General features: G+C 48.6%; 10 protein-coding genes across 10 annotated transcripts; 5 read left to right on the top strand and 5 right to left on the bottom strand.

The window, feature by feature from the left end:
• Positions 1 to 182: 182 nt before the first annotated feature.
• Positions 183 to 471, bottom strand: EJ05DRAFT_499376 (NADH-ubiquinone oxidoreductase 9.5 kDa subunit; the record flags this gene model as incomplete). Its single annotated transcript, XM_033746824.1, has 2 exons — positions 183 to 229; positions 282 to 471. 2 exons carry the CDS (start codon positions 469 to 471, stop codon positions 183 to 185), a joined length of 237 nt encoding a protein of 78 aa, XP_033601399.1.
• A 246-nt stretch (positions 472 to 717) lies between these two features.
• Positions 718 to 2,535, top strand: EJ05DRAFT_527068 (dolichyl-diphosphooligosaccharide-protein glycosyltransferase; the record flags this gene model as incomplete). The annotated part of the gene is made up of 3 exons (XM_033748885.1): positions 718 to 859; positions 907 to 1,754; positions 1,805 to 2,535. 3 exons carry the CDS (start codon positions 718 to 720, stop codon positions 2,222 to 2,224), a joined length of 1,410 nt encoding a protein of 469 aa, XP_033601398.1. The 3' UTR covers positions 2,225 to 2,535.
• Positions 2,536 to 2,806: 271 nt separating this feature from the next.
• Positions 2,807 to 3,929, top strand: EJ05DRAFT_485033 (uncharacterized protein; the record flags this gene model as incomplete). The annotated part of the gene is made up of 3 exons (XM_033745409.1): positions 2,807 to 2,909; positions 2,969 to 3,699; positions 3,759 to 3,929. The coding sequence occupies 3 exons, from the start codon at positions 2,807 to 2,809 to the stop codon at positions 3,927 to 3,929; spliced, it is 1,005 nt and encodes a 334-aa protein (XP_033601397.1).
• A 951-nt stretch (positions 3,930 to 4,880) lies between these two features.
• On the top strand, positions 4,881 to 6,840 carry EJ05DRAFT_492528 (uncharacterized protein; the record flags this gene model as incomplete). The annotated part of the gene is made up of 2 exons (XM_033746039.1): positions 4,881 to 5,364; positions 5,417 to 6,840. 2 exons carry the CDS (start codon positions 4,881 to 4,883, stop codon positions 6,838 to 6,840), a joined length of 1,908 nt encoding a protein of 635 aa, XP_033601396.1.
• Positions 6,841 to 7,189: 349 nt separating this feature from the next.
• Positions 7,190 to 8,329, bottom strand: EJ05DRAFT_327181 (uncharacterized protein). The gene has a single exon (XM_033740810.1). The coding sequence runs from the start codon at positions 8,118 to 8,120 to the stop codon at positions 7,380 to 7,382; it is 741 nt and encodes a 246-aa protein (XP_033601395.1). The 5' UTR covers positions 8,121 to 8,329; the 3' UTR covers positions 7,190 to 7,379.
• Positions 8,330 to 8,538: 209 nt separating this feature from the next.
• EJ05DRAFT_499371 (DUF788 domain protein) lies at positions 8,539 to 9,148 on the bottom strand (the record flags this gene model as incomplete). Its single annotated transcript, XM_033746823.1, has 2 exons — positions 8,539 to 9,069; positions 9,140 to 9,148. The coding sequence occupies 2 exons, from the start codon at positions 9,146 to 9,148 to the stop codon at positions 8,539 to 8,541; spliced, it is 540 nt and encodes a 179-aa protein (XP_033601394.1).
• A 512-nt stretch (positions 9,149 to 9,660) lies between these two features.
• On the top strand, positions 9,661 to 12,654 carry EJ05DRAFT_327101 (TPR-like protein). The gene is made up of 4 exons (XM_033740809.1): positions 9,661 to 10,119; positions 10,172 to 10,345; positions 10,401 to 12,244; positions 12,301 to 12,654. Exons 1-4 carry the CDS (start codon positions 9,786 to 9,788, stop codon positions 12,391 to 12,393), a joined length of 2,445 nt encoding a protein of 814 aa, XP_033601393.1. The 5' UTR covers positions 9,661 to 9,785; the 3' UTR covers positions 12,394 to 12,654.
• A 654-nt stretch (positions 12,655 to 13,308) lies between these two features.
• Positions 13,309 to 14,406, top strand: EJ05DRAFT_451245 (acyltransferase-domain-containing protein; the record flags this gene model as incomplete). Its single annotated transcript, XM_033742383.1, has 3 exons — positions 13,309 to 13,781; positions 13,867 to 13,964; positions 14,053 to 14,406. Coding segments are annotated over exons 1-3 (819 nt in total), but the record flags the coding sequence as incomplete, so codon positions are not given.
• Positions 14,407 to 14,826: 420 nt separating this feature from the next.
• Positions 14,827 to 16,396, bottom strand: EJ05DRAFT_537319 (uncharacterized protein). The gene is made up of 2 exons (XM_033749377.1): positions 15,636 to 16,396; positions 14,827 to 15,459 (listed from the first exon to the last, which is right to left on the bottom strand). The coding sequence occupies exons 1-2, from the start codon at positions 16,299 to 16,301 to the stop codon at positions 14,926 to 14,928; spliced, it is 1,200 nt and encodes a 399-aa protein (XP_033601391.1). The 5' UTR covers positions 16,302 to 16,396; the 3' UTR covers positions 14,827 to 14,925.
• Positions 16,397 to 17,403: 1,007 nt separating this feature from the next.
• Positions 17,404 to 19,418, bottom strand: EJ05DRAFT_327087 (uncharacterized protein). The gene has a single exon (XM_033740808.1). It carries the CDS (start codon positions 19,265 to 19,267, stop codon positions 17,588 to 17,590), a length of 1,680 nt encoding a protein of 559 aa, XP_033601390.1. The 5' UTR covers positions 19,268 to 19,418; the 3' UTR covers positions 17,404 to 17,587.
• Between the last annotated feature and the right edge of the window lie 6,400 nt (positions 19,419 to 25,818).

Below are 25,818 nucleotides of genomic sequence, written 5' to 3'. Positions count from 1 at the left end.
ATGGAATCATACTATTACACAACCAAAATGCGATTGAATTGGAGTGAATGCTCTGCATTGTAATCCTTGTGTTACTTATTGCATAATCGTCTTGCTGCCCCAGGCTCATATTCTTTCTTTGTTCAACGCCCTATCGCCTTTCAGACCTATATTTACAGTTCCATCTACGGTATAGCTCATGCTTACTCGTCGTCGAAGCCCGTGGGAATGTTTCGCGGTCCCTTGGGAACTAGCAACCAGGTCAGCTTGATGCGCCTCACTCCAGCAAGAAAGATACATACCTGGGTATGTGAGAGGGATAGGCTTCGGGTTGATGTTATCTCCAAACGCTCTTCTTATCGGGGGCGCATAAAAGAAGGATGCAGGGCCTGCAACTCCGACAACGATCGACCAAAAGTAGGCTGGGTATTGGTGAGAGGCATATCGTATGTAACGGAAGGGCGTGCTGAAGAAGTGCGGAGCAGCAGACATGGCGGGTGTTTAGAGGAATGCGATCAATAGACAGGTCGCAGACAGAGCGTTTGACTGAGTATATGACCCCAATGGCAGGTTTCAAGGTATTGTGTCGATATCAGTAGCTATGCGGACTGGAGGTCGAACGTTGCTCGGCGAAATGTAGTTCCAGTTGGCGACGCCAAGACTCGAGGGCATACGTGGAACTTGTAATGCGACAAAAGCTCACGTTCGTAATAGAGCTTCATCACACGACGCCGCACGATGAAGTGGCTATTATCGTTTCTTCTGCTTGCACTGCTAGGTGCGGTGCAGGCTGCTAGTTCGAGCGGGAACAGATTATTGGTGTTGGTGGAAGAACTGGCTGATAGAGACAAATATTCACAGTTCCTATCAGACCTGCAAGGTTTGGAGCTTAGAGTCTAATATATGAAGCATTGCTAATGTGAATAGCGCGAGGCTTCTCGATAGACTATTCGACGCCCAAATCATCAGGTATATCGCTGTTCCGGCATGGCGAACGAGCATACGACCATGTCCTGCTCTTCCCCGGCAAGGCCAAAGGTCTCGGACCTGAACTCACGCCACACAAGATTCTTGAGTTTGCCAGCAAAGAAGGCAACATCCTCCTTGCTCTCTCGGGCGAATCTACCACGCCGACGTCAATCGTCTCGCTACTCCTTGAACTGGACATCCATCTTCCCTCCGACCGTAACTCGATAGTGGTCGACCATTTCAACTATGACTCTGCCTCGGCAGCCGATAAGCACGATGTACTTCTTTTACCGCCCCCTACTCCTCTGCGACCAGGTGTAAAGACTTACTTCTCTGGAGATGGCCTCATTGCGGTCCCGAGAGCTGTTGGCCAAACCTTAGGAAACACCAGCCCTCTCCTCTCGCCAGTCCTTCGTGCCCCGAGCACTGCCTACAGCTACAATCCGAAAGAAGAGGCGGACGTACTCGAAGATCCATTCGCCGTTGGAGAGCAATTATCTCTGATCACTACTATGCAGGCGCGCAATAATGCGCGCTTCACCGTGCTCGGATCGTCGGAGATGCTACAAAACAAATGGTTCGATGCTAAAGTTAAGCACAATGACAAAGAGGTCAAGACTGTCAACCGTGATTTCTCGAAGAAAGTAGCCGGCTGGACTTTCAAAGAGACGGGCGTGCTCAAAGTTGGCCGCTTGCAGCATTATGCAGATGATTTCGACTCCAGCAAGGGCAAGCCGAGCTACAACGTCACTTCTGTGAATGTACCGGAGGACAATCCTACAATATATCGCATCAAGAGCGACGTCGTAAGTGACAATTCTAGGCTTGAGCTCCTGATCCTCACTAACGTCCCCAGACATATATGATCGAGCTCTCGGAATGGGTCGAGGATCGCTGGACACCTTTCACCCCAGCAGTAGGCGACAAAGTCCAGCTCGAGTTTTCAATGCTGTCACCATTCCACCGTCTCAACCTCTCTCCTGTCTCCCAAACACCGGAGAGCACTATCTACGGAGTACACTTCAAGACTCCCGATCAGCACGGCATATTTAACTTCCGTGTCAACTACAAGCGCCCGTTCCTGACGAATGTAGACGAGAAGAGACAAGTGACGGTGCGGCATTTTGCACACGACGAATGGCCGAGGAGCTATGCCATCAGCGGAGCGTGGGTATGGATTTCGGGTATCTGGATCACAATTGCTGGTTGGTTAGCGTTCGTTGCACTCTGGCTATACTCGGCGCCAACGGAGAAGAGTGTGAAGAAGAACCAGTAGATCAGTTCGTACTTTGCAGGGAATTTGTATGATTGAGCTGACTGAAAAAAGGTCATGAGATGGGCATATATGTAACATATTGCATGTTAGACAAAAAGCATTTTGAGCATTGTAAACATGTTGACAGTAATACTTTGTCTGGAGAAACATTGTTGGCAATAAAGCTTAGATAGAATGTCTCAGGAGCGTGCCTGGAGTGAATGCAGTTGGCCGCCGAGGCAAGCGTGTGGAGCTCTAGGTACCGTCTATCCACGAGTACCTTGGTAAGCTAATACCACCACGATCCTGTACTTCCAAACGAATCTCACAATTTTTGCCTTGTGAGTGTTAACCACATTTCTGAGATTCAATCAAAGCAGAATAATTCGCAGGGACCTAATTGGAACGTATTCCACGACTTCTTTGAGTTGATAAGTGTGTGACGGCAATTCTATCTTACATGCCCCGCCTTGCGTAACAAGTTGGACATATCTTCATTGCTTCAATGTCAGGTTTTCACCACTGACTTCATTCACATCATCACTAAGTCTTCTCAGGCCTGGACTAGATCTGAATAAGCCGCCAGCGGAGAGTCGAGCAAGCATGGGCGACATACATAAAGCTGGCACAGACGATGGGTGGCATGCAGTCATCGAGAAAGGGGGGAAATTTGAGCCAGAGAAGGATCGATATCATTTATATATCGGTGAGCCTTCAAACCTGCTTTCATCTCAAGCTCCAGGCCGTTGGATCTAATCACTCCAGGTCTCTTCTGTCCCTTCGCTCATCGCGTAAACCTTGTGCGTCACCTCAAGGGACTTACATCGATTCTCCCCATCAGCACAGTCCTGCCGTACCCTAAGCCCTGGCAATTTCCCACCGACGACACATCCTACCCTAATGCCACCGTTGACGCTCTCTTTCACTCAACTCATCTCTCAGCGGTCTACTTCCAGGCCGATCCTGCGTATACAGGTCGATATTCAGTTCCTCTGATCTGGGACATCAAGCTGAATACTGCCGTGTCGAACGAGTCTGCAGAGATTCTGCGCTGGCTGCCAAATGCATTCAATGGCTTGCTTGAACCAGAGAAGGCTGGCCTCGACTTCTACCCAGAGAAGCACAAGGGTACCATCGATGTTCTAACGCCATTTATACAGAGCTATATTAATGCAGGCGTATACAAGGCCGGGTTTGCAAAGACGCAAGATGCATACAACGAAGCTATCCCGCCGCTATTTGGCGCGCTGAACTTCGTTGAGCAGCTGGTCGCTCGCAACGGAGGACCATATGTGCTTGGAAAGGAGTTGACGGAGCTGGACATCAGGCTGTATGCGACGATCGTCCGGTTCGACGTGGTATATGTGCAACACTTCAAGTGCGACTTGGGATCGATCAGGGGTAGTTATCCCATGCTGAACAATTGGTTGAAGGGGTTGTACTGGGGTGTGAAAGGTTTCAGAGAGAGCACGGATTGGAAACATATCAAAGAGAATGTAAGTGTTCGATTGGAATGACTTTGACGAGTGGGCAGAGATGTGCTTACAGCTCGCAGTACACGAAGAGCCACGCGGATATAAATCCACTGGCAATCACGCCTTTAGGACCATATCCGCACATAGAGGAAGGATACGAGAAGGAATGGACCAAGGTGAAGCCCGGCAGCATCGAGCATCCACAAGTGTTAGAGTGGCAGAAGAAGTTCGAGCAGGAGATCAAACTCTGAGGTCCTCTCTGCGGCCTTGTCGCGTTTCAGGAGAAACCAAAACACATAGCATAATGAGCCACCAAAGAGGCCAGAAACCAATCCAAATATCGTCTAAACGTCTATTCATAGAGAACGATAGGCATATGTGAGTCCGTCAAATAACCTCTAACAGGTCCTCAGCACGTGCTGTTCACGTGCGTCAAAGGCGAGGTTATCAATCGAGAGCATATCCACAGTTATGGTGTAGGCGAGTCCCTATCTATGGCCCCAGTCGTCTCCACACTCACCACCCGGCACGTATCCCCAATCCATTTCCCGGTTTCCAGAACGGAGATGCATATGTACTCCGTGGCTTGGACGAATCAGACGCTCGCAGCAGCCCCGGGGCCCGGACAATTGGGCAATCGGCCGCCAAATGCACCAGAAGCTTGTGCCCACATAAGCTTCCCTCGCTTCAACGGCGCTCGTTCACGCCTTACCACTTGCAAACGTTCCCACATCTTGCCTAGTCGCCACTTTCTAAAGAATGGGCGTACGACCCCTAGACGTCAATTGACATGGAGCCACCATATCCACCGCCCCAGCCGTCAATCAATGGCCTTCCAAATCCGTCTTGAGATGGCGCCGGCATCTACTCATCGCTAAGCAATGCGATGCAGATCCATCTCCAACGTAAGGCTAATCCCGGTAGCTTGAATCTTGCACAAAGATCCTTGGATGCGCCTTCAAGTATACTATGCTCGACGCCGCTGACAAGGTCATTTTGACGTGATTTCTCACTACACAGGCCGCAGGTGGATGACATATGCGCTGCGTCCACTCTGGAACTTTATAGCACCACAAATCACGATGCGCTGCTTCCTCTCATTATCTGGGGTCCTGTCAGGCCTCATAAATTTCGCTCGTGCGTGTGACGACTGTTATGGCGCACCGGCGCACGACATCGTTCAGACACGCTCCGTGCGACGTATGCAGCCCGAATCGCAGAATGCGACCAATGGCCCCAAGTCGCAGCTAGAGTGGGGTCAAATCAACTTCCTGCATACTACAGACACGCATGGCTGGCTTGAGGGACATTTGAAGGAGCAGAACTATGGCGCAGACTGGGGTGACTATGTCAGCTTCGTCAAGGGGATGAGAAGGAAGTCGAAAGAGCTAGGAGTCGATCTGCTAGTGGTTGACACAGGAGATCTCCACGATGGTGCCGGATTGAGTGATGCTACGTCGCCGAATGGAGCCGTCTCGAATGTGATATTCGAGAAGCTTGATTATGATCTACTTACGATTGGGAATCATGAGCTGTACGTCTCGGAGATTGCCTATGAAACATTTTCGCAATTCTCGAAGTTCTATGGCGATCGGTATTTGACAAGTAATGTGCAAATATACAATCCAAGTACGAGCGCATTCGAATATATCGGACAGAGGTACAGATACTTCAAGACAGAACACGGTAAGACGTTGTCATCTCGTATCCAGGGAGCTGAAGTTGACGTGCCGCACAGGAATCCGGATCATGTCATTCGGCGTTCTCTTCGATTTTACGGGCAACTCAAATGTGTCGAAGATTACGAAGGGGGCTGACATGGTCAAGGAGCAATGGTTTCTCGATGCGGTGAATTACCACAAGCCGATCGACATGTTTCTTCTGATTGGGCATAACCCGGTCCGCCCAACAGGCAAAGCCGGAGACACGGGCACATTCGCAACAGTGTACTCTGCCATCCGGAAAGCTAGACCAGATGTTCCAATCCAAGGTTTCGGTGGCCACACGCACATACGCGACTTCTTTGTCTACGACAATAAAGCCACTGCCCTCGAATCCGGCAGATATTGTGAAACCCTTGGCTGGGTCGCAATCGATGGCCTATCATGCGGTCCCAAGTCCCCTAAGGATGTCCCCCATCCGTCGCGCGAAGCAAAGATCATCTCAAACATTACTTTGCCGCACTCGAACACGTCCTCTTCCCTCCGTTATGCTCGCCGCTACCTGGACTGGAACCGTCTGACCTTCGCCTACCACGCCTCTGGTTCACAGGCCCATACAGTCCGCCCGCTTGACACACAAGCCGGGAAATCCGTAACCGCCGACATCACCACCGAGCGCACAAAACTCAACCTCACATCACTCTACGGCTGCGCGCCACAGACATGGTGCCAAACCTGCGCGCCGTTCATGAGCGCCGGCAACATCTTCAGCCTGCTAAGCACTGCACTCTCCACGGTCGTCGTGAACAGCACTCGTGCAACTACACCCCGAATCATCATCATAAACACCGGTAGCATCCGCTTCGACCTCGCAAAAGGCCCCTTCACCTACGACGATAGCTTCATCGTCAGTCCCTTCGCCGACGCCTTCCAATTCATCCCCGATGTGCCATACGCACAAGCAAAGCAAGTCCTCGGCATCCTCAACGCAGGCGCATTCCAGAAGCGCTCTACTCCAGCTCCGCCAGAACGTGGGTTTGAGACGCGAGACTTTGCATTCCAGCCATATATCCTCCTCGATGGCGACACATGTGTCGACCCACCCACCACATCGCCGAGCCTACACAAGCGCTCCGGCCGCACGATCCGCCGTAGCACGCCGTCGCCAGGCTACACTACCACCGACGATTTCGGCTCTGACGGCGACGACACAATGCACGCCCGGATCCCGTTTTACGCGCAGCCAAACGACTTGCAAGCGAATGCCTCGTTCCCCGCCGATGGCACGGAGCCGGAGACGGTGGACGTCGTGTTTCTAGACTTCATACAGAGCTATGTGATTGATGCACTGAATAAAGTCGGAGGAACGTATGCGGCGGCAGATGTAAGCTATTACTTGCCCAAGACGTTTACGACGAATAGTTATCTGCCTGTATTCGCGAAGCAGATGTGGCAGGCACATGTGCCGGACTGTCCGGTTGGAGCCGGGATTGGGAGTTAAGATGGTTGTGACAGATGCATGGGTTGGAGGCGGTCTTGTTGTATATGTAGCATGATGAGATGAGAGATGATGTTATGTTTGCGTGAGGGGCAGATGCGTTGTAGATATGAAAGCGGACTACAGTCATAGACTAAAGAAATTACAGTACTACTAAAGCATAGAGCTGGTCTGAAGTTAGAACTCTACATATACATATACTTGTATATGCTCTCCCGCTCTGCCTTTGTTCGCACTATCTGGTATAATGAGAAGAATAGTGTCCGAGGTTAGTGTCTGAGATCCTAGAGAGAAAAGAAAGCGTACTGTTCAACTGCAGCAAGGATATGATATCGAATTGAGAACTTCATAAAGGTAATGTGTGCTCCTATGATCAATTACTGTTTCTGTTGTAAGGCGTATATATCTTGAATTTCTATATCTAGTCCCAAGTCTAATTGACCGAGAGAACGTCTAGTAGTTCCACTGACTCTACAAGGGGTACCTCAGTATTCTCTATGCGTCGTTCATCACGTTCTATATACCGCTCAGTCGCGGCCCATTTAACCATCCAGCCAAGCCTCGACCATGCCCTCGGTCGCACCCCTTAGCAGCACATGGATATGATCAATGCCCCTGACACTCTGCAGCTCAATCCAGTTCTTGAACCACAACACATGCACACCGTCACCGCCACCATTACTACTCCCTGCCCAATTGAACACCACTTCCTCGCCCTGTATATTGGCTTTTTCCCTTAACGGCTTCGTGAAAGTCTCGTACACGTATTGGTCGACACACGCCCTACCTTGCTTCGTCAATTGGCCTCTCCTGCCCGTCTCTCCGTTTGCAAGGACCTCGTCCCCAGAGCCTAACCTGCCCTTCATCCACACGCAAAGATGCGTGATGCCGTCCTCGATCCCATACGGCCAGTCGTTACGGAGAACTTTGTAGTCTCTGCTATCCGCCAGCGGATTCCCGTCTTCGCCGCACACGGTCTCGAAAAGCGGTGTACCGTCTGCATCGTGTTTGCGCGGAACCCATTGTAAGCGTCGTTGTATCACAAAGGCACCGACAGATCCGTATGTTTTCCGTATGCGCGCTGCCCAATCGTTGTATTGTGAGAGCTGCGAAGGTGTGCGGCGCAGATCACCGATGGCGTTGGTTGCGACGGAGTCTACGAGGAAGGACCATGTCTGAACGGATTCGCCGGGCAGAGGACGGGGACAGACATCAGGCAGTTCGTGGGTAACTTGGTGCGCTTTGGAGGTATTAATGGTATCGGACGATGGCGTTGAAGGCATTGTTGCCAGGGCGAATGGGAGATTGTAGAGATTGGAATGCTGGAGAGAGCTCTAGTAAGACGGGATACGTCTGAGTGGTGGAGCTTCCGGTATGAGAGGTACACGTGTGCGGCAAAGGTACTCAAATCGCATGCGAGGTAGCAGCTATGCCACATGCCCACGTTCCATTGCATTCCTGGGTATCTACACATAGTGTCTAGCTCTTGCGTCGTAAATTGTTCGAGTACATATTGCACTCGAGATGGTACGAGTACAAATGTCGTCGACCTTGGACAAACTCCATACTGGAGGAGATTGATATGTGAGGTCTCAGCTGTCGCTATGGAGGCCACGAATCGTCCGCATTGTGCTCTTGTAGGTGCCATTGGTGACATACTCAATACTTCGTGTCCAGCGTTGAACAACAAAAGCTACAGCATCACCGATACACCATTTTATGGCCACCTCTCTTCTCCATCTTTTGCTGTCTCTTGCTCTGTGTACCAACAGCGCCTTCGCTCCCAGCGCCAACCATTCCACTCATGCCCTGCTTGTAGCCCATTAATGTTGTCCAAGCTAGCCAGGCCGAGTATGCTGGCACGACAGCATACAGCCACCAAGCATAGTCACCGACTACAGCTACAAGAATAATATTAATCCATGTCCAGTACAAGACATCCCACATGTACTCTGTCAGTCCTTTCGCTTCCAGGTCCTCGCCGCTGCGCTTTAGCTCCGGTGCGCCGGAAGGGCTGGTGGTGTACGTCGGACGAGCAATACTTTCAAACCAGAACTCGATGACGACCGACGGCAGGGAGAACAAGATATACATGATGAGGGAGCTGCGCTGGAACGATGATCGGAAGATGAGTAGGCGGAGGAGGACGTAAACGAGATGCACGCCTAGTGTGATGTAGAGAGTGTAGTTCAATCGTGCTGCATTGCGGGTTGCAAGCGTCTTCGCTGCCTTCTACACAATTGTCAGCATGAGATATATAGCAGCCTTGGTCAAGCCCTCGTTTAGATGCCAGAGTCCTTACTTGAGCCATGACTGACGAAAGTCTGAGCACGTGCGAAGCAAACACCTTTGGGTATCGAGGTTCAGGAGTCGCGTGGCTGGACTATGTGGTCAATCGGAGCCGAGTGATCCGATCAGTAAGTATAGGCGCTGGACAACGGTGGTAACTTTACTGAAAGAGGTAGAAGTCTTCACCGGAGTAATTAGATGTTGTGTCGAACTCTTGGAGCTATGTGCGCTTGGTGCCTGAGGCACTACTAGAAGGAGCGAGCAGCGTCCGTGCCGCTTTTACTTGGCGTTTGCGCATCTGCGATCTTGCTGGCTGTGTTCGTCGTCGCGCTTGTTAGGAACATAACAATCCATTCACTTCACCATCACGCTCCTCACATCCCCTCACGCGACCTCAGGACTGCCTAATGTCTAACTTAACTATCTACGGGTCACCTTGAAACCTGAGTCTCAGCATACATCGCTCCCTTCACGCGCTATACCGCCAATTAACTTCTTCCCTGGGTGTACCACTTCGATACAATCCTGACTGCCTTTCCTGCGGACAGAGTATGTACCCTGCAGCGTGCCCAGGACATCTGCGTGGTCATCATTTCCCCTCGACCAGACTCCTCGAGCCGTCTCCTCGCGAACTGTAAACAAAGGCCACCCCACCAAAAATGTCACCCAATCCCTTCGTCGCGACTCAGCTGCGCCAGCTTATATACTACAATCTCGACAACGACCTCGTACCTAATGCGCTATTTCTTGCTGGTCGGCTACATGGCCAAGAGCCTCGAAACCCGGATGCTGCGCACTTGCTAGCATTATGCAACCTGCGACTAGGGCGGCTAAAAACTGCTTATGATTACAGTAAAGAGAAAGCTTGGCGGGGCCAGCACTTAGGATGTGTATATGTATTCGCGCAGACTTGCCTGGGACTGGAAACTTATCAAGAGGGCATACAAGCTTTGGAAAGAGCCCGGGGACTCTGGGCTGGCAGAAATTATTGGAGTCAGTGATGATGAAGGCCCATCTGATCGCGTTCACTGATTACTTCTAACAGATAAACATTCGGAGATCTCGAGACGACATCTCCCCGATGCAGCAGCAGTTAATTGTCTCCTCGGGAAGCTATGGAAAGCCTCAGGAGAAGTGAAGAAAGCTGTGGTGTGCTATGTCGAAGCACTAAAGCTGAACCCGTTCATGTGGGATGCTTTTCTGGACCTCTGCGATACAGGTATGAATTATGGCGGCCATGAGCAGCCATTAAAGTTTAAACTGACTTTGCAAAGGTGCTGAAGTGCGGACGTCAAATTTGTTTCGACTTACACCAGAAATGCAGTCATATATGCTGCATGCTGCAGCCGCAGCTTCACATGGTGCAGCTGAATCACACCCTCTGCGAGCTCCAACAGTTGCTAACAGAAGTGTCTCACATGCAGCAACGCCTGGCCACGACCCGTTCAATCCGTCCACTCGTAATGGGGCTGATCCGGGCCTCAACTTTGGCGGCTCTAACCTTTTCTCTCGATTGAACGAGGGGGTCGAGGTATTCAACGAAGCGGAGACACCCATAGCTAATCTGGGTCCTTACGAGGATAATAGCGTAGGAGACACTGGAGGTATTCCCGCTCTAGCTGCACCTCGCGCCCCAATTCGTAAGAAGAATCTTCAATCATTCAGCGCAGACTCTGGGATGAGAATCCCGAAGATGAAGCCACTACCAGTAGATTCTCGATCAAAAGGCGGCTCGGAAGGCCCCGAAGTTAGCGAATTATCTCAACCTATCGGTCAAATTAACCACAAGCGGACTGTGTCAGGGCAGGTCTCTCAGGCTAGCGGCTCCACACGACAAGATCCAAATGCGACCACAAGGCGAAGCGTACGGCTGCAAAACGCAAATACTGCTAGCAAGCCAACTCGACCGGATAGCAAAATGTCATCCTCATCGAACAGGGATCCGGAATTGAAGGAAATGAGGGAAATTAGGAAAACAGTACGCGCGACAGGTGTGCGAAGTCGGACCGGGACCACTTCCACTGTTGCGAGAGTCGTATCTGGCGACAGAAAGCCGACAGAGATGACAGATACTAATACCAGGGACATTCGTGATTCCCGGGGCTCGAGGACTACCACGAGCACAGTGGTGAACGCCCCACAAAGCAAAGCACATCCGAACGATGGAGCCCGAGAGATCGAGGCGTTGCAAATTCTCCTTGATCTTTTATCAAAGATAGGGGCCGGATATTTCCACTTGAGTCGGTATCAATGTGCCGAGGCGCTCAGAGCATTTGAGACAGTTCCAATGCAGCAACGAGAGACGCCCTGGGTGTTGGTGCAAATGGCAAAGGCGAATTATGAAGGCCAGCGTTACTCAGAAGCGGAAGAGATGTTCAGAAGAGTCAAGAAGATGAGTCCGTCTCGGATGGAGGACATGGAGATCTACTCTACGGTCCTGTGGCATATGCGAAAAGAGACAGAATTGGCCTACCTTGCGCATGAGCTCATTGAGGCAGATCGTTTGTGCCCCGAGGCATGGTGCTCAATTGGAAACTCATTCTCTCTCCAGCGAGAGCACGATTCAGCTGTGAAGTGTTTCAAAAGAGCAACCCAGTTAGACCCGAAGTTCGCGTATGGTTATACTCTCCAGGGGCATGAGCACGTTGCAAACGAGGAATATGACAAGGCACTATATGCTTACCGATGCGCTATCTCTGCCGAGCACCGTCACTACAACGGATGGTATGGGTTGGGCAAGGTGTATGAGAAGATGGGTAAATACGATATCGCAGAAAAGCACTACAAAGCAGCGGCACAGATCAACCCAACAAACGCAGTCCTGATAGTCCGCATCGGTGTGGTCTTAGAGAAGATGAAGAAGACGCAAGCAGCATTGGCACAATTCACACACGCCTGCGACTTGGATCCAAGATCTGCACTGTCAAGATTCAAGAAGGCGCACGCGCTGATGAAACTACGGCGACTTAATGAGGCTTTAGCAGAACTTGAAGTTTTGAAGGACCTCGCACCAGACGAGGCCAATGTTCATTTCTCACTAGGAAAGGTGTACAAGATGCTGAAAGACAAAGGATCTGCGATCAGGCACTTCACAATTGCTTTGAATCTCGATCCCAAGGTATGTTGATTCTCACAATCTCACAACATTGACAGCTAATAACAACTCTCACTCAGGCTGCGCAATATATAAAAGAGACTATGGAGACTCTGGACGATGACGATGACGATGACGACGACGCGTACGACGATGATCATAACGACATCTAGTGGTTGCGTGCCTGTGATAGGCTGTGTTTGGAAACTCGACGGGGATGAAGACAGTGGATTCATCATTAATAGCATTGCCATCTTGACGACCAGCGAGCGAATTGTTGTTTTTGGAGACAGCATGGGACAGCATTTTGAACATGGCGTTGAACTGGATACCACGAGCTTTGTCAAGGAGAAGGGAGTTTGGATCGTGATTGTGGATTGTCTATACACTCTGGAAACCGCACAGGGCAGCTTGGTTGACTTATGGAGTGTCACACAGCAAGCGCAACACGAACGAGGCATAGCGTCTGATTGTACAGTCTTTCGAAAAAAGTGGGGCATGATTTACTCACTCTTAATGACACAGTAGTTAATGTCTCATGAAGCTCGCAAGATGGTGTTGATATGGTATTCTTGTGCGCTCGTTCTGCTTACTATGGATATGCAAGGTTGTCTCCCGACCCAGGGGGCCCTAAAACTAGCACATCCCATTATACAAAGAATGCTTGGTTCAAACCTTATCGTAGAGCCTAGGCATCAAGAATTTATGACTTCTGCTATTTCGTATCTTTTTACAGTCATGATTTCATTTGCTCTACAATGTATTGCCTCGCGAACCTCAGCATTGACATGATTGAGCCAAGCGGGGGTTCGCAGCAACGTCCGGGGAATTCCTGAGCGTCCATGTGACGTCGCCGGATCGGCCCGCAGTAATTTTGCTGCTAAGGTTCCTCCATGATCCTGCCCACCGAATTCACACCCGCGAAAACGAACTGCTCCCACTACACTGCACAGTATCTTCCTTGTGGCATAAGTGCCTGAGCCACATGTATACACATCTCTCCCAACTGACATATGGTTCCATGTATACTGACCTCACATAGTCTGCCCAAGTTCGAGACACCTCCGAGCTCTGTCCTCCCCGCAACACACGAATCATTCTCTCACCGCTTCATACGCATACGAGAAAAACTCCAGCCGTTTTGTCCCTGTCTTCGACGAGCCTCCCCAGCTCTCTTACATATCATAGCTGCCATGTGGCAGTCTCTCGCTATTGGCATCACGTTGGCCATCGTCGTCCTCCACGCCTCCACATTTTTTCTTCCGCCCGTGATGGGCAAGTACGCCTCGTTTGCGGCCCGCGGCATAACGTCATGGCTTGCCCTGGGAGTATGCGCATGCTACGGTATACTTGCCAGTATTGTGCTAAGACTTGTCGGCTTTGGCGGGCTAAGCCAGTGGACGACGGCGCGAGCGATGAAGTGGACGATGTGGCTGGTGACCGGGGTGACGTTTGAGGTTGTGCGGGGCGAAGAGTATCTGAGTGAGAAGTACGATTTGGATGATGAGGAGGATAGAAAAGTCGGGAGGAAGAGCAGGGTTATCTTGGGAAATCATCAGACGTGAGTTTGGAGGGGGTCGTACCTGTCTTGCGCAAAGAAAGCCTTGCTGGGTGGTGGGCAGACGAAGTCTAACGCTCAAATGCAGATCTCTAGACGTCCTCATGCTCGGCTGCATCTTCCCGAAATACTGCTCCGTCACCGCAAAGAAGTCTCTTAAACTCGTGCCCTTCCTGGGCTGGTTCAGTACGCCTTCCTCCCCATCCCCCAAGAATCCCCACACCGGGAGGCCCCTTCCCTACTATCTAGCAAGAGCGCTAACCATCCCCCTCAGTGGCCCTCTCCAAAACAGTCTTCATCGACCGCGCAAACTCCACCTCCGCCCGCGCAACCTTCAACTCCGCCGCCACCACCATGCGCTCCACCCGCCAATCCGTCTACATCTTCCCCGAAGGCACCCGCTCCTACGCCTCAACACCCACCCTGCTCCCCTTCAAAAAGGGCGCCTTCCACCTCGCCGTGCAAGCCCAGGTGCCCATCGTGCCCGTCGTCGTCGCAAACTACGCGCATATCCTCGATTCGAAGAGGAAGATCTTCAAGGGCGGTGTCATCCCCGTCGTCGTGCTGGAGCCGGTCAAGACAAAGGGCTTGACGGCAGAGGATGTGGATTCGTTGGTGGTGAAGGTGCGGGATGCGATGCTGGCGGAGCTGCATCGCTTGTACGAAGAGCAGGTGAGGCTGACGGGCAGGTCGGGGGAGAGGCAGGCTGGGGAGGAGAAGAAGAAGAAGGCGCAGGCGGTGGCTAGTGGGTTTGATACATTTAAGGGTATGGCGGTTGGGGGCAATTCATGATGTTGCTTGTGCAAAGAAGTGTGTGCGATAGGGATGTGGAGGAGGCGAGAAGACAATGATGAGGGAATGATTGGAGGGGGGGGGCAGTAGTGTATGGTGATTTCGCTCAGTCGGGGGGACATGTTCTTGAAATATTGCTTGCGCACAGTTATATATATCCATGCAGTACAAGGGGCGTTAGGAGCTAGACGACTTGGCACAATGGGTTGGGAAACGGTTGATTAGATCTACATCATCGAGGAGCAGTGCATTCAGAGAGGTTGTGTTGTGTAGATATGTCAGTATTACACATATAATACAAGATTATTCTAACAACATATATACACTACTCCATTGACCTATGGTATACACACATCTATGCCTCCACACGTTCGGGGATCTTGATGAGCGCCCTCTTTCGGTCCTCATGCGGCATTCCATACCTCCATCCTGTACCCTTGGGATTCTTCCCCTTGTACCCAACATCCTCAGCCTTGATCTCCTTAATCTGGAAATCCCACCTCCGTCCCGCCACCACCGTCGTTCTCTTCTCCTCCCTCCTCTTCAGCGCCTCACGCTTTCCGATTCGTTCCTTCTCCTGTTGAGCTGCAAACTGCGCCACTTTGATCCGAATTGCATGCTGCCTCTCGCCCTGCAGCTGTAGCTTTCTGGTCAGGATGAGTTCCTGATGCGGCATGCGCTCGTCGGCGGGCTTGAGATTGTCCGAGAAAGCCTTTGCTGCGTCGGCACGAGTAAAATGGCGCGATTCTGGGACAGGATGGAAGACCTGACGTGTAGTCGACGGCAGAATTGGGATATCTGTGATGGACTCGTGCGCTTGTGCGATAGATGTAGTCTGCGGGAGCATGCTCAGTACAGCCCGAGAGTAGGCTCTTGCGAGGGGTTTGCCCTGGATAAATTATATCAGTAGGCTTTTGGGAATAGTGTTGGAGTGAAGGGGCATTGTAAAGATGCGTGTCAGTGATTAAAAAAATGTTAACCATGTAGGTGTCTTCAAGACTAATCGAATTGTTGTAAAATCATCATGCAGGACGAACATGCAAGGAGGAAGGGGGGAAAACATACATCTTTCAGCCAGTTCTTTTCTATCTGTTTTAGACGCACAACAGCAGCGACGCGCTCTATACTGATGTTTGCGTCGGCGGACGCCTTGACGACGTGTGTGCCTTTATTTACGACTTGATTGTAGATGTCCTCGCGGACGGATTCACTGAGAACGCTCTCGCTGACGAATTGTTGATTCATAGGAAACGGGCGTAAATCACGGAGTGATTCCTTCTTCAATTGGTCATTCTCTAGCTCTTCTTCTTTGAGTTCTTCAGGCTCCTCTGGTGTGTCCGTAGTATTGTCGGGATTATCCATGGCGGTCGCAGGATCGTCTGCATTCTGTCCGTCTATACTGGCGCCATCATTTGCTACTTTCGCTGCTGATGATTCTTGGCTTTTTTCTTTCTCGTCAACTTTTGTTTCCTCCTTCTGTCGTCTTAGTACCCCGTCGCTTGTGTAAGCCGAAAGGTAATTTGTTGAGCCTGGGAGTGGTTTCTCAAAGTTCTGTCCAGGACCGGAGAGCCATGCATAGAACTGATCACGCAGTACAGTGCTGCTCCTTAAGGACTGGGAGAAGTGGCGAGTATAGCGTGAACTAGAGCGAAGTTCATGTTGGAAGGCGGTTGAGGACGAATATATTAAGGGTGTGCGAGAGAAGGCAGCAACGCGTATTCGAGCGGGCATTGTATATCCAGATCTATCATGAAGGGAAGGGGCCGCAAGCGGCAATGAGTGGCAGCGGAAAGGACTTCACAATGTTGATGAGAATAGAGTATGGCGACCAACTGCGCGATCAAGTGGAAAATTAGAGCTTTTATGCTGAGTCATGCTGCCAAGATTTATGGATGGACTGCTGCAAAGTAGCAGGTGGCTTATTCACCAACCTAGAGAGTAATGACTGACCTTTCTCTTAGCAAGCACCATGAGTAAAGGATAAGTATTACCATGGTACGTCTGTCAGCGGTTTCACAGTAGTACTATCAGGAGTTATTGTATGGAGATTGTCTGCTTGTTATTAGTCTATGAAGTATTTCCGCTCTGATGAAATTGATGTACTCCAGGCCAAACATGAAGATGAAGATAAACACCCAAAGCAAGTGAGATGATGCGCCCAAGAATCCGTATGGTAGTGACAGGCCCCTTGAGAGACTCCGTGTCAAGAATAAGACGCCCCTGTGTAACCCTCTAGTGATGCCAAACCAGTGCCCCTCCAACTTCCTGCCGATGCAGCGGACGGTTGTCATAAAACATGCTCTCCCAACGCAATTGCGACGCAGCTCAGTCAAGCATACGGAACCAAAAAATGCACATCCAGGAACAAGAATGCCTTCCCTTGAGAACGAACCTCGGAAGTCTCGTAGAAACTAACGATATGCGTGCGATGGTAGACAGAAACGTGAACAGAATCAATAACAGTAACGCGCGGAATGCAGAATTGTTGACATGCTGAGTAAAACAACGACGCGACGGTCAGACTATGCCCAACTTTCATGCAGTATGCCCCCAGATGCTTTTCCCATTCCTGCAGAACGAGCAAGTGCCCAAGGATTTTGTCAGGCAGATCATGCAGTGCCGCTGGAAGATGAAAATACCTTACAGACATAGCTCTGATCGCAGATGACAGAATGAGATGCGCCTAAGCTCCATACAATGATCCGATAAAAGGTGATGTAGGGAAAACGTAAGGGGGATATCATCGCTTTATGTTTGAACGAAGCCGCTTTCCCAAAGGAAAACGGCAAAACCCAGCCAAAAGTACACCAATATATATCGTCGTCCCCAAGAAAAAGAAAGAAGTTTGATTGGATACCGAGGTGAGTGGAAATGGCGACGACAGGTGTAGGAGCAGACAATGTAAATGATGGCAACATATACCGGACGGACGCACCGGCGACTCTCCGGGGCTCATGATTCATGAACAAAGATGAAAGTCAAAAATTGAGACATGGCGCGCTTTAGACGTCGAGCGCTCAATTCATGCGACCCATCATATAGTTTTGATAACCAGATGCATGGAGGTGAAACCCATTACCGGACATCGGGGCGCCGTTGCCAACCATACCATTATAGTTATTGTTGCTGACAGGAGTAGAAGCGCCAGTGACAGATTGGGGACGCAGCTGGTTGCCAATGTCGTTCGCAGTAAAAGTATTGTTGGGAAACATGAAGTTGGAAACCCCGTTTGCAGCACCATTATTATGGAAGCCAGGAGGGGCTGCTAACCCTGGCGGAGGTCCAGTAGCAGTCGAAAACCCAGGTGGTATTCCCATACCATTTGGCATACCAGGCATGGTAGCTTGAGGCGTCATAGGAGTCGGCGGTCCCATGTTGTTGTTCTGCCCAGTCCGAACGCCTAGGGGATTCTTCGAGAAGCTAAGCCTGATGCCGCCCTTGACGCTATTATGGAGAGGATATCCATAAAGGTCGTTCAAGGCCTTTGTAGCAAAGGAAACATCTTCGAACTCCACAAAGCACATGGGGCCATTCTGCTTTGTACGAAAGCAGAGTCGCTTGTAGCCTCGCTGTTTCGAAAACATGGCCTTCAATTCGTCTTCAGATGTGTCAAGTGGCAGATTACCAACGTACAAAGTATTGCACGGCGGATTCTGGTCAGCTGGATTCACTGGTGGTAGATTGGTGCGGCTGAAGTGTTGATTGTTAAACGGTGCAAATCCCGAACTATGGCCCGTGTTGCCTGTTGGGTGGGGGGACATTGTATGCAGGCCGGCGTTTGGTGACTGCAGCGGAGCATTCGATCTTGGGGAGGCGAAGCTGCTCAATGGCGGAGACGACAGTCCATTAGCATTATTTGATGTATTTAGGGACAGGTTCGAGAACCGAGATATCGGAATAGAAGGGTTGGTAGTGCGGCGGGATGTTGAAGCCGGATGTCCTGTTCCAATACCAATGGATTCTTGAAGGAGACCATCAGAATCATCATCGCCATCCCCATTGGTGATAAGAGTCTTGCCTAGGCTTCGGTGCGGGAAAGCACCGGTTACTGGAGATGTTGGGGAGAAGAGACTTTGCATCGGAGCGCTCGAATGAGGCACGGGGAATTCGTTGCCATTGCCCAAAGCAGGAGTTGCGTTCGGAGGAGACACTCTTTCCATCGACTGAAAGGTGCCATTGTAGCGTGATCTACCCTGTCCATTCTGGCGTAATCCTCCGTCGACCGTATTCCTTCTCGAGCCGATTGTTCCAGGATGTTCGACTACCTCGACGATGAGATTCGCCTCTTTGGTCTGGTTTGGTTTGCCATTAAGAATCTCTTGGGCTTCTTTAGCACCAGCGAGCGTCTTAAAGTGAGCGAGGGCTGTCTGAAAGCCTTTTTCGTCAGGATATCGAGGGTTGGCGAACGATACGTCGATGAGATCTTTGGCAAAGAGCAGCATGCTTCTCAAGGAATCTTCTTTGGTCGCTTTAGGTAGTTTATGGATGTATATAGCAGTCGAATTCTGGTCAATGGCGTTCAGATTGTTCGCAGGTGCATTTTCGACCGGTCTGCGGTCCACGGGAGACCGCCACACGTCATTGTTCATGGTCGTCTGAGTCGACGAGCCCGAACTGAATGAGGCGGGCATGAATGGACTGATGGAGTTGTGCGGAGAGCTCGAGCTGTTGCTGGGAGAAGGTCGGCTTGAGGGCATAATATGCTGTAAATTTATCGATGCCGCGGTGGTCCACAACTACGGCTGTTGTGATCGGACAAAGGTGAAGATGTCAGAGGCTTGACACAACGCGTCGTAGACGTTTTGATGGGCGCGTCTTGGAAAGAGTCCTGCGCACAAGTCCTCGCACGAGCAGTGGTAGAATATAAGACGCAAAGCTAGACACCCAGCTCTCAGTAGTCGCAGTATCTTCGCAGTTTGAAATGCGCAATAGCCTGAGTGAGTAGTATGCGAGAGGAAAGGATGCGAGCGGTCGGCTTGACTGAGTCTTCTTTATTTTGATCACTGGAAAAGGCCGGTAGTGGGCGGATCAAATGGACAGTGGTCGCGACGGCACACGATGGAAGACGGTTCCAGCAGCGCGAAGTGCTGAAATGCCCCAGCAACGATAAGATAGGGCGTAAACTCGAGGAGAATGAGCGAAAAGCCAGCGTATGCGGCGATATAGGCGTGATGGCGCAGAGAACCAGACGGGACGTGGAAAGCTGTTATGAGTTTGCGGCGTAAGTGAATAGCGGCGGAGACGCGAACGATTTCGGTTGAGGTGATAGCTTCACGGCTCTCGTCGCGGTGGTGGCATGGAGGTAATGCAATGTGGTGAGTATATGGCGATGATTTGGAGGATAGACCAGTCGCAGATGCAGAGGGCTGTGTGAGCGAAACGTATGAGTTGCGTGAAGGAAGAGGAGCTTTCGATTGAGGATGTGGTGGTATCGAGGGAAGTGGAAGCTGGAGAGTGTTCAGGACGGGTGGAGAGTAGAGAGAAAGGAAACTTGGCGTACCCGTAGTGTGAGCTGAGTACTGGAGGTGGTGGGTAGGTAGGTCGGTAGGTAGGTAGGTAGGTCGGGAGTAGGTGGCTAACCTGCTAATTAACCCGCCTAACCAGCCTTTGGAACCAGCCTAATCAGCTTAACCAGTTGGGCAGGTTTGCTGGTAGCCTCCGCCCGCAGCGCAGCCCGTCTTGCAGCCCTTCCGCCGCCCATCAACTAACGGTCATCCCGCAACCCTTTTTAGGCTCCTACTCGTACACACCCTCCCTCACTCACTCACGCACACACACCCATAATTACATACCACATGCACACACACATTCTCACATTCTCACATTTACACCTTCACACCTTCACACTTTCACACATTGACCTCTGCCTCACGCGGAATCGCTCTCAAGCTGTCAAAGTGCTTACTAGAGCAGTGAACTGAGCTCCTGGGGTGCTGGAATGCTGGAATGCTGGAATGCTGGAATGCCGTCTCCATCTCTGCAGCAGTCACCAAGCAAGCAAGCCAACAGGCAATGAGTATTAGCAGCTACTTGTGAGCAGCTACATACATCTCGTACTCCTCTGCTAAACCATGCAGTCAGTACTCGTCCGGTTTAGCTATGCACCCAACATGTCCAGACCACCCGCGCACACCTGAACTCTCCCCCGCTGCCACTGCTGTAACACCATGACACGAATCGTTGGATCCCGCTAGGCGAGCTGATCTGCCGTGTTGGAGATAGCACAGGTACACAGCGCTCCTTGCTTGCTTCCTACGTCCAGCACATACATATGATATCAGGTCCGTCCGACTGCAGGTCTTGTCACAGAAGCCCCGGAAGCAAAGTTAGTATCGGCAAATAATTACATTTATTCTCACAGTATCCCGCTGTTACTGGCTTATCGTCTACGCTGGACAAAAGCTGGAGCCTGACAGGGTGACAGGTCTGAAACAGCCCGAGGATGGAGACAACCGATCCTTGAAAGAGGACTTTGGGAGCGCGTTTTGCTAGACACGGTAAGAGTAAGCTTAGGGCGCTGCAGGTGGGTCTGCAGGATCGTCTTCTTCCACACGAACTGATGGGCAGTCAACAAGTGGACCGTGGACCATGAACCGTGGTGTGTGGTCTGCAAGGGCGCGCCAGCCTTGTGTCCCTAAGTTAATACCTGCTGGGGCCCGAGGGCCGCCTGGGGATAATTATGCGAGAATCTCGAGAGAGCACTGCACCGTCACCGCTTGATGATGGCCCGGGCCACAACGTTAACCCGGTAGACAGGGATTGCCACAGGCGAGCGAAGGTCTACAGGGATGTCAGGGCAGATGGTCCCTGCAATGCCTGCCATGAATGCACCTGGCCAGCACTAACTAAGCTTTAGTTCTGCTGTGCCTTGTCTCCCCGTCTCTCCACAGAGTCCACACCACCCCTACACCCACCTACAACAACCCACCTACAACAACCCACCTACAACAACCCACCTACAACAACCCACCTACAAACCACCATCTCCCTCTTCCCCGGCATCCCACAGCGGTCTTGCCCTGTCACTCGCTGCATAATACAAGCTCTCTTTGACCACCCCAAGAATCTGGGTCGGTGGCACTGCTCTTGCGAAAGAGCGACTCGTGTATTGTTCTCCTCGCTCGCGGATATACCGACTCTTTTGCCTATCATCCTTTCCTTGCCGTTCTACTCGGCTCTTCACTATCTCGGCCCGTTTGTATCATGAACCGATGAAGCCTTTGTTGAAGTTCTACTCCTTCTGTCAAGCGTTCTGTATTTGGTATCCGGGGAACTTGCGCATCGGAGACGGGTCCTATCCACTATGTTCCTCTCATTGGCCAGTATGCTTCTGATGCACGAGCTCAAACGCAAGCTCCCTTGCGCTCCCCTACTCGATGCTGTGTATACGTTACTCGTCAGGCGCTCCAATTCATCCGCTGATTCCAACTGAACCCTGCAAATCCCTCGGAGCTTTCCTTTCTTCTCCTGCTCGTGTACATAGAACACAGTACTCTGAGTCGCTGTCATCTGCCATGTGTCATGCATTCTGCAAATGCGGAAGAGAAGAGTCCGCCTGCTTTATATTGCTCAACCATTACTCCGACGATTCATAGATAAGGCGGTTGATATACCGCTGTTTGCTAGCTGGGCGCTGATTGGCCTTGTCACTTGTGGCCTGTCACTGCCCTAAATTCCTGAGCAACGAGTGTACAGACACGCTGATTCGTAATTGATCAGCTTTGTCAGGCACGCGACACCATTACCAGTATAAGGCAGACAGTTAGCTCAGATATATGGTTCACTGCGTGCCGCCCAATCAGACACCGCGCTTGGCAACGTTCAACAGTCGAACGTTCATTGTGGAGTGTGGACTGGCTCCTTCGCTCCCTGGAGCCGTGTCCCCGCACCAGTTGCATTGCTGATCTGCCGTATCCGTTTGTCCATAGTTACATGGGAAAGCTTGGCGCCCGATGCACGTCTGTGCCACCAACACGCGTTTTTATATATAATTAACATTTTACAGCATCGTTAACGAATACTCATATACCTATTAAAATACCTATTATATATTAGTATTATACGATATTAGCTATATATTAGTATTTTTTTAACTATTTTACGCTATCTATTATACCTCCTAAGTAGTATAAAGGTATTTAATTCGGATAGAATAACTTAATAGAACCTCTACTACTATCTTCTAGACTATAGCTACGTATATCTATATTAAAGGCGCTCTAGTATAGTATAGATAAGGTATTAAGGGCTACGAAGATAGCGGCGAGGCGTAAAAATATACCGCTAGCGCTCTCTAACGTACTCTTATTAAGCGATCCTCTAGCCTTACTAGGCGATATATCTAATAATACTAATAACTCTACTTTAGTTTACGGAGATATAGTTAAGAAGGAGGAGAAGAAGAACCTATAGAATAATAACGCGGCTCTTAATAAGATAATATAGTCTATTTATATAAATTAGTAACTTAGAGTAGATAGTTTTAGAAAGATTATTAAGACTATATTACTAAAGACGGAAGCCTAGTATAAGTTTAAGAAGAAGTTATATAAGGAGGAGATTTAGTAGTTAATTAATAAGACTCTCGGTACTAATAACTAGCTATTTAAGACTTAAGGCTTTACTATAAAGCTCGGAATATCTAGTTATACTAGGAAATAGTTAATACTTCTAGACTAGAGTCTAGATAACTAGGATAAGCTTCTTACCTTCCTTAATAAGATCTATAGCCTAGTAAGAAAGGATCTACTAGAGGCTATATTCCTTATCTTTGAGAATACTATTATCTATAAGTCTTATTAGCTACTAGAATATAAGAAGGCTATAGTATCTAATCCGAAGTCTCCCACGCTATTACTACTTACTAGTATAGTTTCTACTAGTCTAGTATTATTACCTATAGATCCGAACCTTAAGGGATACTTAAAATAGCTATTTAAATTATAGGAGGAGCGAAGATAGCGAGGCCGTAACTAAGGAGTTATTATTAATAATATTTAGAGTAAGCTCTAGTGTAGTAAGGCGATATATATAAACTACTAAGGTTAGTACTATAAGATTATATTACCTAATAGAATACTCTACTATAAGGTAGATAAGACTATCTTAGAGCTATAGACTAATAATATTATTAACGGTATTTAAGGCGTAACTAAGGATAAGCCGTTAATAGACTTATTCTATAAGATTATCGCTCGACCGTACCTAAGGAAGTCTTAAACTAGTAGTAGAACTAGTACCTTATTAACCGCTATTAATAGAAGTGCTACTTCTATACTTAAGCGCCTTAAAATAAAGAGATTATAATATAAGAAGGCTAAGTTAGATCGTAAGAAGCGGAATACGAGGCTTTAAGATAAGTAGATAAGATAGGCGATAATTAAGCGTAAGGAGGCGGCGGTAAGACGTTATCGAGATAATAAAGATAAGCTTATATATACTTAACTACTTCGTTAGATAGAATTATAGCGTTATAGATTTAATTCTATAATACCTATATAGATACCTACGTTTCCTTAATCTTAACCTTAACCTTACTCTCTATCTACTTATAGTTTAAATTATTCGCCAACTTATAAGACTTATTATAAAACACCCCCTTAGACACGAGTTATAGAAACCTTTAGTAGTCTAGTATAACTAGGGCGTTACTAGGCGGATATAGTACTATTAGCTCTTAAATAGTATAAGGAGATAGAGACTCACGATAAGACGAGGGCTAGAATACACGAATTAAGACTATATATAGATAATAACTACTATACTTACCGCTATATTAAGGAGATAACTCGGTCTAGAACTACTTATTATAAAGCCGCGAAGATAGTAGGTATTCTACTTAGTATTCTACTAGACGCACGTCTATACCTTTATAAGTATAAGAAGTAACTTAAGGTAAGTAAGGCGGCGTCCTCGCTCTAGGCGTTTACTATAACTAGTATAACTAGTATTTAGATAGGGATAGTATAGTGTTTCTTAGAGTATATTTAGGAGTATATATTTATATATTAAGACTATATACTTAACGAATAGTACCTAAAACGGATATATATATAGACTATTATTAGCTAGCTAAGCGACTTACTTATTAGCGAGTTAGTAACGAGTAAGTTACTTAATAAGTTTATAAAAAAGTCTCCTAATCTCCTTAACTTTAGTAATCTCTCTACTATCTCTACCTTATCTAAACCTCTCTAAATTAGTAACTACCTTCTACCGGAGCATCTCGTTAATATAGTACCTATCTATAGTATATTTAAAGAAGCGTAGAGTCTATTAATTAGTATAGCTATATATAAATATAATATAGAGGAAGTCCTTAAAAGTTCGAGATTACTAACGTATCTAGGTATACTACCTATAAATCTATACCTTTATTACCGCCTATATAAGCTTAATAGAATTAAAGTTAGGTAAGTATAGTAGCGTATACTATATAATATAGCTAGCGCTAAGTATAAGTAGCTTAATCTATTAGTTTATATAAAGTGCGAGATTATCTATAATAATTATTATTGTACGCCCGGGGTATTTTACCTTAAGGGTAGGTATATAAGGAGGCGGGCTCCACGTACTAACCAACTACACCAAAAGGACCGAATCTTAAAGCTACTGCTTCAAGGGTGGAGTACACTGCTTATATACGACTACTACATACATGTAGAATTAACTGGCAGGCCACGTGCTCCTCACGTGCCTAACAAGGTAATAGGTATACTTATAGCTAGGTATAGAACTCATCCGTTAAGAAATAACCTTCCTTTATCTAATAGTAGATAAAACTATTAGCCGTAATAGCTCTACATACGCTATACGTAGGTCCTTAATTAAGAGTACTAATCTTAGTTAGAGTCTATTCTTTTAGTACTCTAGCTTAACGCCTCTATCTAATTTTCTTATTAAAAATAATCTTATCTAAGAAGACGTATAAGTCTACTAGTAGCTCTATAATATCCTTAAGGTATAAAGTACGCGCTATCTCTAAGCGTGTACTACTAATATATTTTAATAGCTTATAATTCTACCCTTACTCGGATAACTCTTTAGATAGAAGCTATTTAGATATAGTAAGATTAAACTCTTTATATATCTATCTAGCTATCTTATTAAGGTATAGCTAGCCCTTACGAAGTAGTCTCTTAAGTAGTTATTATATTATATAATTACTTAGTCGACGAGGTGGACCACGACATGTTAACTACGGTTTATTTCTCTATCTATATATCTTAAGGTTAAACCTCGTCCTATA

This window comes from Pseudovirgaria hyperparasitica, assembly GCF_010093815.1.
Source record: "Pseudovirgaria hyperparasitica strain CBS 121739 unplaced genomic scaffold EJ05scaffold_6, whole genome shotgun sequence".
Classification (NCBI taxonomy): Eukaryota; Fungi; Ascomycota; class Dothideomycetes; order Acrospermales; family Acrospermaceae; genus Pseudovirgaria; species Pseudovirgaria hyperparasitica.
Note: the sequence above shows the minus strand (reverse complement) of the source record. Positions and strands in the feature narration are given on the sequence as shown.

Excerpts from the sequence above, each read along its gene's own strand:
- EJ05DRAFT_327181 (XM_033740810.1), bottom strand. The coding sequence starts at position 8,120 with ATGCCTTCAACGCCATCGTCCGATACCATTAATACCTCCAAAGCGCAC.
- EJ05DRAFT_327101 (XM_033740809.1), top strand. The coding sequence starts at position 9,786 with ATGTCACCCAATCCCTTCGTCGCGACTCAGCTGCGCCAGCTTATATAC. Across the intron at positions 10,120-10,171 it reads GGCTGGCAGAAATTATTGGA|ATAAACATTCGGAGATCTCG; the intron begins GTCAGTGATGAT and ends TACTTCTAACAG. Across the intron at positions 10,346-10,400 it reads TCTGGACCTCTGCGATACAG|GTGCTGAAGTGCGGACGTCA; the intron begins GTATGAATTATG and ends GACTTTGCAAAG.
- EJ05DRAFT_537319 (XM_033749377.1), bottom strand. The coding sequence starts at position 16,301 with ATGCCCGCTCGAATACGCGTTGCTGCCTTCTCTCGCACACCCTTAATA. Across the intron at positions 15,460-15,635 it reads AAAAGAACTGGCTGAAAGAT|GGCAAACCCCTCGCAAGAGC; the intron begins GTATGTTTTCCC and ends TAATTTATCCAG.
- EJ05DRAFT_327087 (XM_033740808.1), bottom strand. The coding sequence starts at position 19,267 with ATGCCCTCAAGCCGACCTTCTCCCAGCAACAGCTCGAGCTCTCCGCAC.